The sequence below is a fragment of the Puma concolor genome, unplaced genomic scaffold (genome assembly GCF_028749965.1).
Source record: "Puma concolor isolate L17-30 unplaced genomic scaffold, mPumCon1.1.hap2 unalloc_scaffold_54, whole genome shotgun sequence".
In the NCBI taxonomy this organism is placed as follows: domain Eukaryota; kingdom Metazoa; phylum Chordata; class Mammalia; order Carnivora; family Felidae; genus Puma; species Puma concolor.
In genome coordinates, this window is record NW_028240263.1 from 203,946 (window position 1) to 219,897 (window position 15,952).

The 15,952-nt window shown below is 51.7% G+C and overlaps 2 protein-coding genes across 2 annotated transcripts; both read left to right on the forward strand.

Moving 5' to 3' along the window:
* Nucleotides 1-1,667: 1,667 nt before the first annotated feature.
* Nucleotides 1,668-9,669, forward strand: LOC147571144 (liprin-alpha-3-like). Its single transcript, XM_086696608.1, has 6 exons — nt 1,668-1,872; nt 6,309-6,410; nt 6,683-6,793; nt 7,436-7,573; nt 9,096-9,242; nt 9,472-9,669. Exons 1-6 carry the CDS (start codon nt 1,705-1,707, stop codon nt 9,538-9,540), a joined length of 735 nt encoding a protein of 244 aa, XP_086552734.1. The 5' UTR covers nt 1,668-1,704; the 3' UTR covers nt 9,541-9,669.
* Nucleotides 9,552-14,803, forward strand: LOC147571145 (liprin-alpha-1-like). The gene is made up of 4 exons (XM_086696605.1): nt 9,552-9,578; nt 10,826-10,960; nt 12,541-12,624; nt 14,594-14,803. The coding sequence occupies exons 1-4, from the start codon at nt 9,552-9,554 to the stop codon at nt 14,786-14,788; spliced, it is 441 nt and encodes a 146-aa protein (XP_086552731.1). The 3' UTR covers nt 14,789-14,803.
* Nucleotides 14,804-15,952: the final 1,149 nt, after the last annotated feature.

The window sequence follows — 15,952 nt, forward strand, 5'->3', positions numbered from 1 at the left end:
ATAGCTTGAGAAGGATAGGTATTATCTCTGCTTTAAACGTCTGGTAGAACTCCCCTGGGAAGCCATCTGGTCCTGGACTCTTATTTGTTGGGAGATTTTTGATAACCGATTCAATTTCTTCGCTGGTGATGGGTCTGTTCAAGCTTTCTCTTTCCTCCTGATTGAGTTTTGGAAGAGTGTGCGTGTTTAGGAATTTGTCCATTTCTTCCAGGTTGTCCAATTTGTTGGCATATAATCTTTCATAGTATTCCCTGAGAATTGTTTGTATCTCTGAGGGGTTGGTTGTAATAATTCCATTTTCATTCATGATTTTATCTATTTGGGTCATCTCCCTTTTCTTTTTGAGAAGCCTGGCTAGAGGTTTGTCAATTTTGTTTTTCTTTTCAAAAAACCAACTCTTGGTTTCGTTGATCTGCTCTCCGGTTGTTTTTAGATTCTATATTGTTTATTTCTGCTCTGCTCTTTCTTATTTCTCCTCTTCTGCTGGGTTTAGGCTGCCTTTGCTGTTCTGCTTCTATTTCCTTTAGGTGTGCTGTTAGATTTTGTATTTGGGATTTCTCTTGTTTCTGGAGATAGGCCTGGAGTGCAATGTATTTTCCTCTCAGGACTGCCTTCGCTGCATCCCAAAGCGTTTGGATTGTTGTATTTTCATTTTCGTTTGTTTCCATGTATCTTTCAATTTCTTCTCTAATTGCCTGGTTGACCCACTCATTCGTTAGTAGGGTGTTCTTGAACCTCCATGCTTTGGGAGGTGTTCCAGACTTTTTCCTGTGGTTCATTTCAAGCTTCACAGCCTTGTGGTCTGAAAGTATGCATGGTATAATTTCAATTCTTGTATACTTATGAAGGGCTGCTTTGTGACCCAGTATATGACGTATCTTGGAGAAAGTTCCATGTGCACTCCAGAAGAAAGTATATTCTGTTGCTTTGGGATGCAGAGTTCTAAATATATGTGTCAAGTCCGTCTGATCCAATGTATCCTTCAGGGCCCTTGTTTCTTTATTGACCGTGTGTCTAGATGATCTATCCATTTCTGTCAGTGGAGTGTTAAAGTCCCCTGCAATGACCACGTTCTTATCAATAAGGCTGCTCATGTTTATGAGGAATTGTTTTCTATATTTGGGGGCTCCTGTATTCGGCGCATAGACATTTATAATTGTTAGCTCTTCCTGATGGATAGGCCCTGTAATTATTCTCAAATGCCCTTCTTCAGCTCTTGTTACAGCCTTTGATTGAAAGTCTAGTTTGTCTGATACAAGTATGGCTACTCCAGCTTTCTTTTGGCTTCCAGTAGCATGATAACTAGTTCTCCATCCCCTCACTCTCCATCTACAGGTGTCCTCAGGGCTAAAATGAGTCTCTTGTAGACAGCAAATAGATGGGTCTTGTTTTTTCTATCCATTCTGATACCCTGTGTCTTTTGGTTGGCGCATTTGGTCCATTTACATTCAGTGTTATTATAGAAAGATACGGGTTTAGAGTCCTTATGATGTCTGTATGTGTACGGTGTAGCCCCCACAAAAAGGGCTTCTGTGTTGGTGCACCCGAATCATCTGCAGAGACACAACCACCCACCCTTGTTGAGCCCTTTTGTGACTCTGCACCATTGTGGTCGCCAGGCTCTGGCTGCTGTGCTCCTCGGAGAGGGTGGTGGAGGCACATCTGAGAAGAGTGTATCTGGGCGAGTGAAGGGGTTAGGAGCAAATGTCGCTGACTTGCGCACTGTGGTTCCGGAAAGGCCTTTTCCGGAGAGGTCGCTCGGGAGCTGAGGCTGACCGAGCACTCTCCCAGCAGTCTGACTCCGAGGCCAAAGGCCGGGGTCAAGGAGGAGCTTGGCTTTGTTGTGAGCGATGGAAGCGGAAGCGGAGCCAGGTGAGGCACCAGGCAGCTGGCGTTGGGACGGAACCTACCCCGTAAGGAGTTGGGTTTTCCGATAAGGGCCTGGGGTCGTTGTGTCCTCAGGGGGAAGGACTGGCATGATGGATTTGAATGTTTTGAAAGCTGGTGCTGGTTCTGTGTGGATAGTGGGTTGGGGGAGGAGACAAGAATGGATGCAGTGTAGACGTCATTGGGTAGAGTGGCTCCTTCTAATGTGTGGGTTGAGCTCTAAGATTCGTGTTTTAGGCAACAGGTACAAGCCCCTCACATCACCCATCACATAAAGCACAGGACAGTGTGCGTCTTTATATCCTTTACAGAACTGCGTAATGTTTAAAAGCAGCGTGTGTAATTTTACGTGTGTGGGTACAGGGCGTACACTAAAGTATTCACCTGTTCTGGAGTGCATGGCAGGCACGGTATTAGGTGCTGAACCCTATGTGCTGCAGTTACCTCGCCCAGAGACGTATGCGGTTTTACGGAGAGCAATAGAAGGGCATGGGAGTGTGTGGTTCGGTGGAATAGGGGGAACGTGTGCACAGTGCGGCTGCAGGATGGCCGTTTTGTGCCATGGGTCGGCGTGGGTCAGACTCGGGGAGGCGGTTTTCCTTGGGAGGTTCGGCTGCCCTGTGTTCTCCTTCATGCACGCCACTCTGTCTCCCGGACGCCTTTCCAAGCACCTCGTAGTGAAGCTCCATCTGGGCGGACTGTGGGCTCTTTGAGTTCCACACGGGCCACCACCCTGCCCCCCCCACCTGTGCCTCCTCCTGGGAACAGAGCAGCTTGCTCCCTGGTCCGGTGGTCAGAAGCCAGGGAGATGGCTTTGCCTCTCTCCTGCTCTTCCCTCTCCCTGCTGGGCCGTGGGTCCTGTGGCGTGGAGCTTGCCTGTCTTTATGTCAGATCTTACTGCCCTTATGCCCGTGTGAGGATAGGCTGTCCAAGTGCACACAAGTCTCGCACACGACGTTCCTCCTGATGAACGCTTAGGTGGTGGTGACACACATGCGTCCCGGGTGGCCTGGCTGCATGCTCCCTCGATTTTCACGCACAGACGTGTGCATGGCAGGCGAAGTGGTTCACTGAGCACCTTGGTGAGGATTTGCTGTCTGGAAAGTGGGGGTGGGTCCTCACAAATGTGCTGATATGCAGACATGCATGGGGTGGGGGGGACCCGCTAGATGGGGCTGTCTTGGGCCTTGGGGCCTGGCGGTATGGGGGTGGAGGCGGGCACTGTCTGTGCAGCTTTCCAGAAGGGCCTTTCTGTTCCTGGCCAGTGTTTCCATAGACGGCTGGCTGGCTTTAGTCCCAGCGCCCTTGTCATGGAAGGGTCCATGTGGGAAAGGAGCCGAGACTCTGCCGGATCACTCCTGGTGGCAGCGTGCTTTCCAGCGATGACACTTCCGTCCCGCCTTCCTCGCCCTCCGTCTGCTTCACCAGATCTCCTCTCTGTGCTGTCTTCTTCTGTGACCTCCTCTGGGCTTTTCTCTGTGCTCGTGACCTTCTGTAGGATACGCATTTTGAATCCCTGCATCCCCCAACTCTTTTTCTTTTTCTTTTTCTTTTTCTTTTTCTTTTTCTTTTTTTTTCTTTTTGCCATATGCACAGTGTCATTCATGAGTTTCCTGATTGGCTGTGTCATAGGTCCTGGAAATCACGCACGTCGTATGGACAGTCATCTCTAGCAGGGATTTCTTGATTGTGTTGGGCTTGACGGTTTCCCCAGAGTTTTTTGTAACGTCCCTTGGCATCTTCCTGACTTTCATAATGTTCCCTCTGTGGCGGTTCTCTTTGGTAGCATTGACTGTCCTTCTTGTAACGTGCCTGTGTCATGAACCTCACAGGTCCTCGTGGCCCCTGGTCCGCAGGCTCACTTAGACCCGCTGCGCTCCGGAGCGAGTGAGCCGCCAAGACACGTTTGGTGGTGACCCGTGGGGTTCTGGGTGGCCAGGACATTGTCCAATGTCAGAAGAACTTTGGAGGACAGTCCCTTGCTTTCAGTGTACTTCCTGAGTTGAGGGACAGAGCCGGGATGGAACTGCCCCAGGGCAAGGGCTCTGGTTGTGCAGCCAGACCACTGGCCACTGGCACTTGTTGCCTTCAGGACCCTGGGGTGAGCTTCCTACACAGGGCCAGCCGCCCTGCTCACACCCCCACCTGTAGCCGCTCATTCGGTAGCTGCTTCACCCCTTCCTACCCAACATCTTGGTGCTCACTTGTCTTTCTCGTGAATAAATGTCGTTTGTGGCATTTTCCCCCCGACAGGGCACCTCCTGCTGCATGAAAAACCCGTGCAGGCAGCCATGGTCTCCTCAACTGATTTTCTTGGGTTTTCACTTTTTGCGTTGGAGTGGTTGACATGCGGTGGATGGTAGTTCCTGCTTCTCTGCAATCTTCTCTGGGGCGTCTGGGAAACTGTGTCCTTCTTCTTCGTGGTGGAAGCTGCTTCTCCTAGCGTCTGGACCATTTTCAAAGCCAAACCCCTTTCTAAAATCACCAAGCTATCCTGTGCCTGCATTGAAATGTGCCAGTTTTCGATCCTTCCCTTCCTTCTGCCTTACGTCGTGATGTCAGGTCTTCACTTGTCTTGCAGTTTGAGTTGCGTCGGCAGGTGTGCCCGTCTCACAGCAGTCCTACATCCACAGAGATGCCACATCTTCCGCACCAGACACAAAGATGTCTCACCAGTAGCACCAGGTTTTTGCATGTGCTGGGGTCGCCGCAGGGAGAGAGCTTCGAGACTTTCCCTTTCTTTGTGCCTCCGTGGTCCTCACGCTGGCCGGCTGGCAGCTGCAGCTGTGGACCTCAGTACATGTCAGGCCATTCAGCCTTTTCTTGTCACACCATGAGTCTTCTCTGCATCGCGGGAGCACGTCCGGCATCCCTGGGCACACTTCGAACGGGTCCCAGGCTGTAATTAAGGTTCATGGTATTGCCCTTAACGCGGTGAAAATGACGCAGGAACCCTGAGAAATCACTTCTCCTGTGGTGCTTGATGTACTGGAGAAAGGAAGTGCTTACCAAGAGCTGAGTAGCAGATTCGTGGATTCGTGCAACACCTGAGGGGACCTCAAGAGCAACAGGAGGTGGTGCACACTTCCCCCAGAGGACAGCGTCTGCTACAGCTCGTGTTATGCGGTTAGGACTTAATCCTGCGTCTCCACATTTGTTTGCCTTTCTCTTGACTGCAAATGGCACCATGTAGGTACGGTCAGTTTCTGTGTGCAAAATGATACGTTTTATCTTGTCAGAGTAGGTTTGTGTATGTTTTCGGGGAGGAAATGCTCTAATAGCCTAGTATCTGCGTATATTTCATGCACTCGTGGCCTCCCTTTTACTTACTAGGTTTGATACTTCGTAGCTGCTCAGCTCATCTGCCAGTCTTTCCAAATGTCACACATCTCCAGAAGAGTTTCCAATGCATTTATTGGAACAAAAATCCCCACATAGAAACGGGCCTGCACAGTCCTACATCAAGGATCAGATAGGCTTCTGTGGGTTCACCTTGTCAAGTCAGATTGCAAGGAACGTGGTCAGTTCTGTGGTAACATTCCCGTTGATTTGGAAAGGGCTACTTTATGAAAGAAATTGAAGTATGTCACCAGTTTGTACTTGGATTTTCCAGAATTGCTGAAATCAACAACTCTCCTTATTTGGAATGTCAGTTGTTAAGTGAACGTTTGTCCCCTCGTTTGTCCTACAGAGACAAAAGCTCTGGGGCGCCTGGGTGTCTCAGGGCATTAAGCGTCTGACTCTTGGTTTCAGCTCAGGTCATGATGTCATGGTTCAGGGATTGAGCCCTGCACCGGGCTCTGCGCTCGACTGACTGGAGAGTGTGCGTCCACCTCCTTGGAGCCCACCTGTACGCCATGTCCTGGGCGGGCGCTCAGTATTGGCGTGAGAGAAGCCCCACGCGGGGTGGTGGGCCCTGGCATCACTCTCCTCAGAAACCCTTCCTCCATAATATTTCCTGCTTGACTAAGGAAAGAAGTCGTAAACTCGCCCTTTCGTCAAGAGTCCTACCATCATTTTTGAAAAGTCCATTGGGTGTGGTTGAGTCTGATTGAGCCAGGGGTTCAGGCTAAGACAGCAGCTTTTGAGTACCGTCAGCCTTTCCCCACTGCCGCTCCACAAGCCTGCTTGGCAGACGAGGCCAGAGGCTGCGGATGGGCAGGAGGCTTCTCGGCCGCTTGCTCCCGAGTCAGCAGAGTTCCTGAGTCCTAGACCTGCCAGGCACCTGAAAATGTCCGTCCCCTTGAGTGTCGGTCCCTCCGAAAATCCCCGGGACTCCTGTGGGTGGTGAGGAGGGGACTGGTGTGTGTGATGCTACTTGAGGGCGGTGGGTGCTGGGCCTCTGGAGGGCCACGGAGGCCTGGTGTGCTCTGGTAAAGACCCCCTGTGTCTCTCCACTTTTGTCCCCTCTCCGACCCCAGGAGTGTGCAGCTCTCGCTGCAGAGCTCCACACCTGCAGGGAGCAGCTCGTGCAGAGAGAGGAGGAGATCGCCAACCTGAAGGCGGAGAGAAACAACACCAGGGTCAGTAGGCGCACTGCCAGTGTCTTCAAACACGGGACACCATTCACTCCCCTTGTCCGCAATGTCCCCGTGGAGTTGGCTGGGACCTATTGTTCTCAAACCTTGTTTGATCCGTGAGGAGGAGTAAGGCTCTTTTAACACATTGGCGGGGACGGCTCCCTACCTGGGAACTGAATTGAAGGGATTCAGACTTGGTTTTGCATTTGGTGAACTTGAGGCCCGGAATTGAAGGTGTTCTTGAAACACGGTTTTCCTTTTGCCTCTCCCGCCAGCTGCTGCTGGAACATTTGGAGTTCCTCGTCTCCAGGCACGAGAGAGCTCTTCAAAAAACAGTCATACGGCGACAGGCGAAGACTCCGGCCGGCGTGTCCAGTGAGGCGGAGGTGCTCAAGGTCCTCAACTGCATATTGGAGAAGGACAAAACCGAGGCTGAAACGGTGTGCCTAGCCACGGCGGTTCTCAATTTGTGCACATGCTGTGTGTTCTAGGCACACTTTGTGTGTTTGTGTGACTGGGGTTTCCTTTTCATCTTCTTGAATTCTTGTAAGAAGACAGGTCTGTATGGTTAAAAAGCAGTAGTTGGTGGAAATGTTGTGTGTATCGATTGGCTAGTACAAATTGCATAATGTAATTTATTTGGGGGAAGATTTGTCTCCAATGTAAAATTGAAAGCGGTTAACAAGCAAGTCTGTGAACAGGAGCATCCGTGAAAAACCTTACCAGCATTCTGTCATGTCATTTGAGGCGAAGGGGATCTTAGGGTAACTGTATAGTAAGGACTAATGAAACACCTCTGTGTACCAACTCAATCCCTTTGTTTCCAGGTGAGAGAGCAGTTACGTGTGGCACTGGAGGGGTGTAGTTTCGTAGAAGAAGAATTAGGGGCCACTCGCAGAGTTCAGCTCCAGACATCACGCCAGGATTTGATTGGAGGGGGTTTCCTTTTTATCCATTGTTTTTAAAACAACGTATGAAGACTAGCAGTGGGGGCCCTCACATGTTGCTTCCCTTTCTGAGTTTCAAAGGTGCAGAGCCAGATGAAAGAGCTCCTGGCTACCCTGTGCACTCTCGTGGCCAAGCTGGAAGAGGACCTAGACATCTCCAGGAAAGACCTCATCCTTTCTGAAGCAATGAACACCATATTACAAAGAGATGTCCGTGAAGTGAGTGTCAGTTGAAATGGCCACGCCGTCGTCGAGCCAAACGTGGGGTGTTTGGTTCGGCCTTGCCCAGTGTGTCCTTCGTCTCCCACGGGTTTTGAACGTTTGGAGTTTGGTAGAAGTAGCAGCAGAACGGGACGTGACTCCGGGGCCTGGGCGGGCTGCCTCCCCATCTGCGTGGTGGAATCTGTCCTCCCTGGGCTCTCCCCTGCCGAGGCCTGGCGGGCAGGCGGCGGAGTGGCCTCGGGTGTGGCGTGTGGGCCACCTGAGCTTGGCCCATGCCGTGCTCTCGGTCCATTTTGGGAACACACTCGGCACGTAGGAACCAGCGTGGTGCTGCCAGGGCGTTTCCGGGGGCACGACCTTGCGGGGGCGGCTCTGCCAGGGGCCGTCACGGCCGCCTCTGCCGCCCTGCCCTCCTCCCAGGGGTTCCGTGCTCCTGGTCGTGACGGTCAGAGTGAGCGAGGGGTAGCCCGCTGGTCCTGGTGTAAGGTCATGGAGGAGTGCGGCCGCTTCTGCACGTGTGGTCGTCGATGGGAATCTGATCATTGTCACAGAGGACTAGTAAGGGTAGGATGGTTTCTCTGTGCCTCCTCCTGTCACTGTGAGCTGCCCTTTGCGGACAGTCCCCGCACACCCCACCCCCAGCCCAGCAGTGCCACCTCGGGAAGACCCTGTCAGACCCTCGAGGGTGTAAGTGCACGAGCAGTCTGTTTAGTACCTTAGTGTGGGTGAGATCGGGTCGGAATTTAAAACAAAAGTATTTGCAGAAATTATAGAACCTGTTCAGTGAAGTTGTTGTTTGGCAGAGGTGGGGAGAGACCCCTCAGCAGGGGTCTCAATGTGCAGAGAATTTAGAAAATCCTTTCTTAGGACTCATCACTTTCACTCTTGAGACTGCTGACATAAATTGCTTAGGAAACACGGAGGGCTGGAAGAGGAATCTTTCGGGTGTTGGACAAGAAACGCAGGGCAGGACGTTCTGGTTCCATTTGCAGTGTCAGATACCATGGGATACAATGTTGTTACAGGGTTAGGCTATAGAAGATGACTTCCAGTTATATGAAAGGTGGAGTTTGGCTTCCATTTGTTACCACTGCTGCTTCAACTTTGTGGTAATTGGATGAGATTTCATCCGCCTTTTCCCCGGAAAAAGGATGGTTGTCTCATGGTGTGTGCCTCCAGAGGCAAGTCGCTGTTCTGTGGAAAGCTCAACGGTGTCCGGAGGCAACCGAGGTTGTGACTTCCGGGAGACTTTCTTATCCGTTTGTCTTTGAACACATGGGAAAGAATAAGCCTGGGTAACTGGTCAGAATCCCGAGCAGCCTCCGCACTGTCGGCACAGAGCCTGACGCGGGGCGCCAACTCGCAGAGCGACACCGGCTGAGCCACCCAGGTGCCCCGAGGATGCTACTTTTCTGTTTGTTTGGAAAATGAGGATTTCGCCCGGGTTTTGTGTCTGGAGTGTGTTAATGTGTCGTACGCTAATTCGTTCCCTGTTTTCCCTCTGAAATACGTGCTGTAGGCCATGGCCCAGAAGGAAGACATGCAAGACAGGATCACTACCCTTGAGAAGCGCTGCCTCAGGGCACAGCACAAAGCCACCTCTCTGCACGACCTCAAGGAGAAACTTGAAAACGAGATGGCAAAGAAGGACTCTCTGCATCGACAGGTCGTTGGTTTCGTTGGACTTCATTCCACTTTTATTAATTACAAGTCAAGTTAAGGACCAAGTGTCAATGTCAAGGTTTTAGGATCTTAGAAACTTGTGTTGACCAGCGGGGTTACTTCAACGTCCAGGGTTTAATTCTTTCGAATTTTATGGAAGCATGTTATGGGGCTCCCCTCCTTGATTCCTTCTTTGTCTTGTCTTACATGCACGTTACTCTGTTGCCTGTCAGCACTGTTTCCAAAGGAGCAGGGAGTGGCCGGGAATGTGTAGGCAGCTGGCCATTTTGGGTAGTACCTGAGATCGGGGGGAATGGCAGGTGCAGAAGCACAGTCTGGCGTGAGGATGTGAGACCCTGTGTTTTGGGAAGCAGCACGTCTCTTCCTTGGTTGTCTCAGGTCATCCGGCATTGAACAGGAAAACCACATCCAGCTTCTTGGAAACAGAGTGAGCTTTGTCTGGTGTGTTTGTCAAATGCGTCAGTCGACCCAAAATGATAATCAAAGTGAAATACTAGGAAGCCATTAAAATGACATGGAGGAATGCTGTTTGAGAGCACGTAACATGTTCCAAATCATGAGTGTAAAGGGCAGATGACGAAATACTATGTGTACAGCATGTGATTTATTTTGGAGGGTTTGAAAGCATGATACGTGGTCTGTATATACACACAGAGCTATATGCACACAGAAGATGGAAGGAGTCTGTGGGAACACACGTTAACCTTGCAAAAACCTCACCTTATACATGATTTTTAAAATGACTTTATATATTTTTAATGCTTATTTATTTTTGAGAAAGGGAGCCAGAGTGAGAGAGAGAGAGAGAGAGAGAGAGCGCGAGCATGAGCAGTGGAGGGCAAGAGAGGGAGAGAGGGAGACACAGAATCCAAAGCAGGCTCCAGGCTCTGAGCTGTCAGCAGAGAGCACGAGGCAGGGTTGACCCCATGAGCTATGAGATCATGACCTGAGCCGAAGGTGGACGCTTAACTGACTGAGCCACCTCGGCTTCCCTAAAAGTCCTTTAACAAAAAATCTCGTGTCTAAGTTTTCCACGTTGAAGTTTTCCACGTTTTTGGTCAAGAGGGAGAGTGTTTTTGTTGAATAATGGTACACTTCCAAAAAGAACTCAACTGGCATCAGGCATGCTCTCAGAAGCTCTGTGCTGGCTGATGTGCCCACCTCAGAATGTCCTATGTAGCGAGCCCTCGGACCCCAGTATAAATATGTTTACGAAGGGTTAGGACCGAACCCTTCTCTCCTTAACTGGTCAGGAAGAGCGAGCAAGCTCCTCCAGAAGATGGGTTTTCTTTAATGTGTGGGAACTTTGTCTTTGGAAAGACTTCTTTGAAGATAGTGAAGAAGAGCAAAGAGTTTGGCAAGACATGTTTTGCGTAGCGAACGGAGGACCAAGGCAGTGGGTGACTCCTCGCAGAAAGGAAAGGTTTACTCTGAAGCACCTACCAAACTGTTGGCTTCAGTCAGAACTAACAGTAGATCTCTGCATTTAGATTTTGTTTCACTTTATTAAAAATGGAAACGGAGAGAAGACTTGCTACACTTTGATGCTTTGCCTTCATTTCCTAGACTGCGGATCAAAACCACCAGTTGCAAGAGCGCCTGGAGGTGGCGGAGCGGAAGCTGCAGCAGACCCCGAGGAAGGCCAAGTCGCTGCCCGAGGTGGAAGCCGAGCCGGCCCAGAGGGTGGCCACCCTCTGCAAGGTGGGGCCCCCGTTTCCTTCTGGGTCCCATGGTGGGAATGTCAACTTCATGGCGGTCCGTTCTTGTATCTCATTTCTCACCGGTAACGTCGGCGTGCCAAAGTCCGCGAACCAGCTGAGATCTGTTTTCGGTGCTTCTTTGTCTGACATTGGAATGCTTTTCAAACGGCAGGCATCATCCCCAGTTTTGTTCCCTCCGGTTTTGTCCGACGTGTGCAGTTTGCCGTTGGCTGCATCTAAGACTCACTGCTTTTCAGAGTTAAGTCAGCGACTCAAAGCTCAAGATAGTAGCCTTGGGCAAGAGAAGGACAGGGGTGCCTGGCCGGCTCAGTCAGTGGAGCTTGGGACTCTTGATCTCAGGGTCATGAGTCTGAGCTCCCCGTTGGGTGTAGAGCTTACCGAAGGAAAAAAAAAAAAACAAAAACAAAAAAAGCATAGAATATTTCCGAGAAATGAGAAAATCCTATCCTCTTTCAAACACAATCGTTTTTTTATTTAAAAAATTCTTAAATGTTCATTTATTTTGAGACAGAGAGAGAGAGAGAGAGAGAGAGCGAGCCTGGGCACATACATGAGCAGGAGAGGGGCAGAAAGAAGGAGATAGAATGCCAAGTAGGCTCCATGCTATCAGCACAGAGCCTGACACAAGGCTCGAAGCCCCAAACCTTGAGTTCATGACCTGAGCTGAAGCCAAGAGTCAGAACCCGACTGACTGAGCCACCCAGACACCCCTGTAAGAAATAAATCTTTAAGGAATTCACTCGGAGGTTCCACAAATAGAGTCGAGGAACGTGCCAGACACAGTCCCTGCCCTCCCAGTTCTCACAGCCCTCACCACCCACAGAGGAAGGCAGCAGTTGAAGAGGTAGTTTCCAGACATGATGTGGGCGGTGCTGGGATCGAGTGATGCACACAGGACGAGGGAGCCCATGACTGGGCAGCCAGTCCATCCTTCCGGAACCTGGGCTGAGGGAACCTGTAGCAGGGAGCCTGTCGGTGCTTCTGTGTCACCGGTTCCAGTGCAGTGAGGGTCCCAGTGGGAAGGGGGGTGGTTTCGTCACGGGATAATGACCCTCAAGGCTGCCATCAAGTCGGGCAGGCGGCATTGGGCGCCCACAGGCCCAGGCTCCAACAGAGCCTCTCCTCCTTTGTGATCTGCATGTCAAGTCTCCATTTCTTTTCTCACCTGTCCTCTCTCCTGTCCCTGGTCAGCCGTGTAGCCCGACCCTTTGTCTTTGGACAGTGTGCTGCTGAGGAAGCTAAATTGTTGGAAGTAACTTCCCAGCTTAGGAAGGCAGCACGCCTGTTTGCTCTTTCCGCTTGCTGCTTCCTCCTGTCCGTGCTGAGTGGCCAGGGGTGTCTCCCGGGGGACGAGGCACCGTCCAAGGATCCGGGACCCGGGGTGGGGACGAGACCATTGCCTACCCCCGGTCACCAGCATGGAAGCCCACTGCTTCCCACTGGCACGCATGAGGCCTGTAGGGACTGTGAGCAGGCAGAAGGCCGCTCACAGCATGTCGTGCGTAGGCACAGCGTGTGTGGTGGGGCAGCCAGCTCTTCTGACCCTGCTGTCGCCCGCAGGCCGAGCAGAGGGGTGGCAACATCGAGGAAAGGCTGCGCCAGATGGAGGCCCAGCTGGAGGAAAAGAACCAAGAACTGCAGCGGGTACGTGTCCGGGCGGAGCAGCCGCGCACCTGGCGGTGGTTGAGGATGAGGCGCAGGCTGGGGGTGTGGGGGTAGGGAGTGGTCCCTTGTTTCCCACTTCTCCCCACGTGGACGCCAGGCCCCTTCTCGATCCCATCAGGGGTACAGTGCACTCTTGTGCGAGTTGGATGCTAGTGAACACTGCTAGCCTGTGGACAATGTTCTCTGGACGCTGGGGCCCCGTAGGCAGTGCCGCCTAGGGGTGGAGGCACCCGCACAGCCCACTGTGCCCACCAGCTCGTTAGCAGCTACTCACGGTTGACGCGGGACCTCGTGGGTGTCCCTTGGCCAAAGCGGAGGTACTGGCCTGGGGTAGGGCAGCCTAGAGGAGGGGTCTCCTTCCTTAGGACATGACACCGAGGTCCTGAAATCAGGTCACGGGCCTGACCTTGGTCCCCACATCCTGAATTTCTACTTGAGATGTAAAGGCACAGGTCGGGGTAGATGTTCCTAAGAAGAGGAATAGCGTCATCGAGCCTTGACGAAAGGGAGGCCCGTGTCCCTTGAATCCCCTGAGATTTTTCCCTGTGGGAGCTGGTCGGACGTCAACATGAAACACCCAGGAGACAGAGCAGGCAGCCGCCTCCCCAACTTGGGACGTCCATCCAAGGCCATCGGGTTTTGTTTTCACCAGAAAACTCAAAACACTCACCCTTAACTTACACCAGACACTCGTGTGCTTGGCCCTCAGGGTCAGAGAATAAAACATGAGTTTCCGCGGAGTGAAGCTTCTGATGCCAGCGTGACGGCTCGCGTTGGCCGACCCCAGCCCGCCATGACACATGCACACAAGCGAGCACAACCAGACGCTAGCCTCTTGGGCCGGGAATTCCACCTCACCTACTTAGAGAAGCACTTCATTGCCTTTAGGACTGTATGGTAGTTTGGAGGGACAGGTGTTGAGATAAGGATTCTATTATAACTGAGACAATTCCAAGGACACTTTTAAGCTGCTTTGCTTGAAAAATACTTGGGTGCTGATCCCTTCTTGTGGGGTGGCCAGGGTCTTTTCCGAGTGACGGCCGTTGCTGCGTGTGAGGTGTGGTGGTCGTGCTTTCTGTTGCCTGCTCCCAAGGAAAGAGGTGCCAGCAGGTGTGGCTTGGAGGTGAGGAAGCCCGAGCCTGGAGGGACTGTCCATTGCCTAGCCTGCGGGTGTGTCCTGTGGGCTCTTCCTCCTCCCTGGGCCCCCCGACTGCAGGGCACATGTGTACTCCGTACCCCACGGCCCTCCGCCCGGCAGGAGCCCCTGAATCCTGCCGGCCTGTCCTCGCCGCTTCTGTTTTGGGTTAATTCAGGATATGCGGTAGGAACAAGTTTTTAAACCATACGATTGATGAGAGTTCTATAAAACACAGACCCGTGAACTTGGCGGTTCCGTTCGGAAATTACTTGAGGTAAATACAAGTTTCCATTACAAAACGTTCAGGAGATGTGTGAATTTCACGAAAAACAGGTCAAAGTCTTTCTCACCACTGAATCTTTCCCAAAGGGGATTTTTTTTTTATCTTTGGGTTTTGTCAATGGATTCATTTCTTTCCCCCTGAGGCCAGATCTGAGCTTGGGTTTCCGCCCCGGAATATGCCTCCTCCCGTGTGTAGATCAGCTGATCCCCTTGAGAATATGCTCTTTCCTGCATGTACATCTGCCTCCTGAGCCCATCTGAGAGCTAACAATGAGGACATTCGTGAGGGCCCATGCGTGTTTTGTTTCCCAGAAACAAAGGGACCTGCTAAGTGATGACCCCTGGGAAGCAGGTTCCTGCGTTTGTGTGCCCCGCTAGGTCGGTGCTGGCAGTGACGCACAAGCACGCCAAAGAGTGCCGTGGGAAGGGGCAGCCGAGGATGGCGTGCGTGTGGGTCACACCGCTGGTCATTCGCACGCCTGAGCCGGTGTTCGCACTTTGGCTTGAAGCCTGCGTCTTCTCTTTCAGGTAAGGCAGAGAGAAAAACTGAAGGAAGAGACTAATCAACATCTGTCCAGCACTATTGACAAGCTCCTTTCCGAATCTGACGAGCGTCTTCAGCGTCATCTAAAGGAAAGAATGGCTGCTGCAGAAGATAAGGTAGGCTATGAGAGACAGCGGCTGAGTGCCCCCGTCCTCACAGAGGAGACGCTCACGTTGTGATCCTGAGGAGCAGCGTGGAGCAGAGGCTAACAGCCACTGTAGAAAGTAGAAATGATTCTTTCACGCGGAAAAACTGCAGGCCTACGTTAAGTTCCCAGTGTCGTGTCCCCGCCCGACGTATGCGTGCGGGAAGGTGCGTCTCACTGTCTAGAAGAGGAGTATGGTCTGGGCCTTTACTAACTGAGACGTAACTGAGACTAACTGAGACGTAAGGAGTAAGCTAGCTTCATGCTAATCAAAGATGGGCACAGAAACAGCCATAGGCAGTATATAACTAAGGGGAGGGGCCGTGTGCCGATACCCCTTTGTTGATAGGACCCGGCGGTGGCTGGATGTGGTCGGCAGGCCCTCGTTTGCCACCCCTGTGCTGGAACCTTCAGCCTGGTTCTTGTCTGGGGAGCTAATTTCTACCTCTTTTGTCCAGACGGACCGGTAGGAGTGCGCAGTTCTGTCAAGCATTTAACCAGCTGAAAACAGAGTATCTCCTGTTCCATCTCCTGCCTTCCCTCTTTTCATCTGGGTTGGAAAGAGTCTAAGCCTGGACTCTTACACCATCATAACGGACACACTTGAGGTGTAACGGGAGGGAAGCAGTATCATAGGATCTCTGTGAGAGAAGCTCTGGTGGGGACAGTTGGATGCGGACCTGATACTACCGGTTCTGATTACACCTGTGTCCCTGTAGATGAGCCCAGAATCTTCCCTAAGATTGTCACTTGGAGACACCAGTGAGCAATGCTAATTTCACGACACACTTGTTTTGGGTAAAACCCATTATGAGGTGCGTTATTATACCCCACGTGAGGTTCTACCTTGATCACTGGGGCCAGCCTTTCGGTAGAAGGTTGTATGTGAGATTGGAAGTATATGTACGAAACTTAGGTCAGGTTTCCCAAGTGACTGAGGCATCACAGACCCTAAAAGCTAGTACAAACCAGTGTACCTGCTGCAAGTAAACGTAGGAACTTGTCATACTTACAGTCAGACAGTGATCCGTGAAGAAATTGTACATGGACAAAGGATGAGTAAAGGCTGTTACTGCAGTTTCACAGACAGCATTTCACTCTGTGGTCATGTGACGCGGTTCGTTGGTATGGCCATCGGCTCCATGCCTTGTCTGTGGTGCTGCGTTATTGTAAAGAGAAACGTAGGCATGGTCTAGCA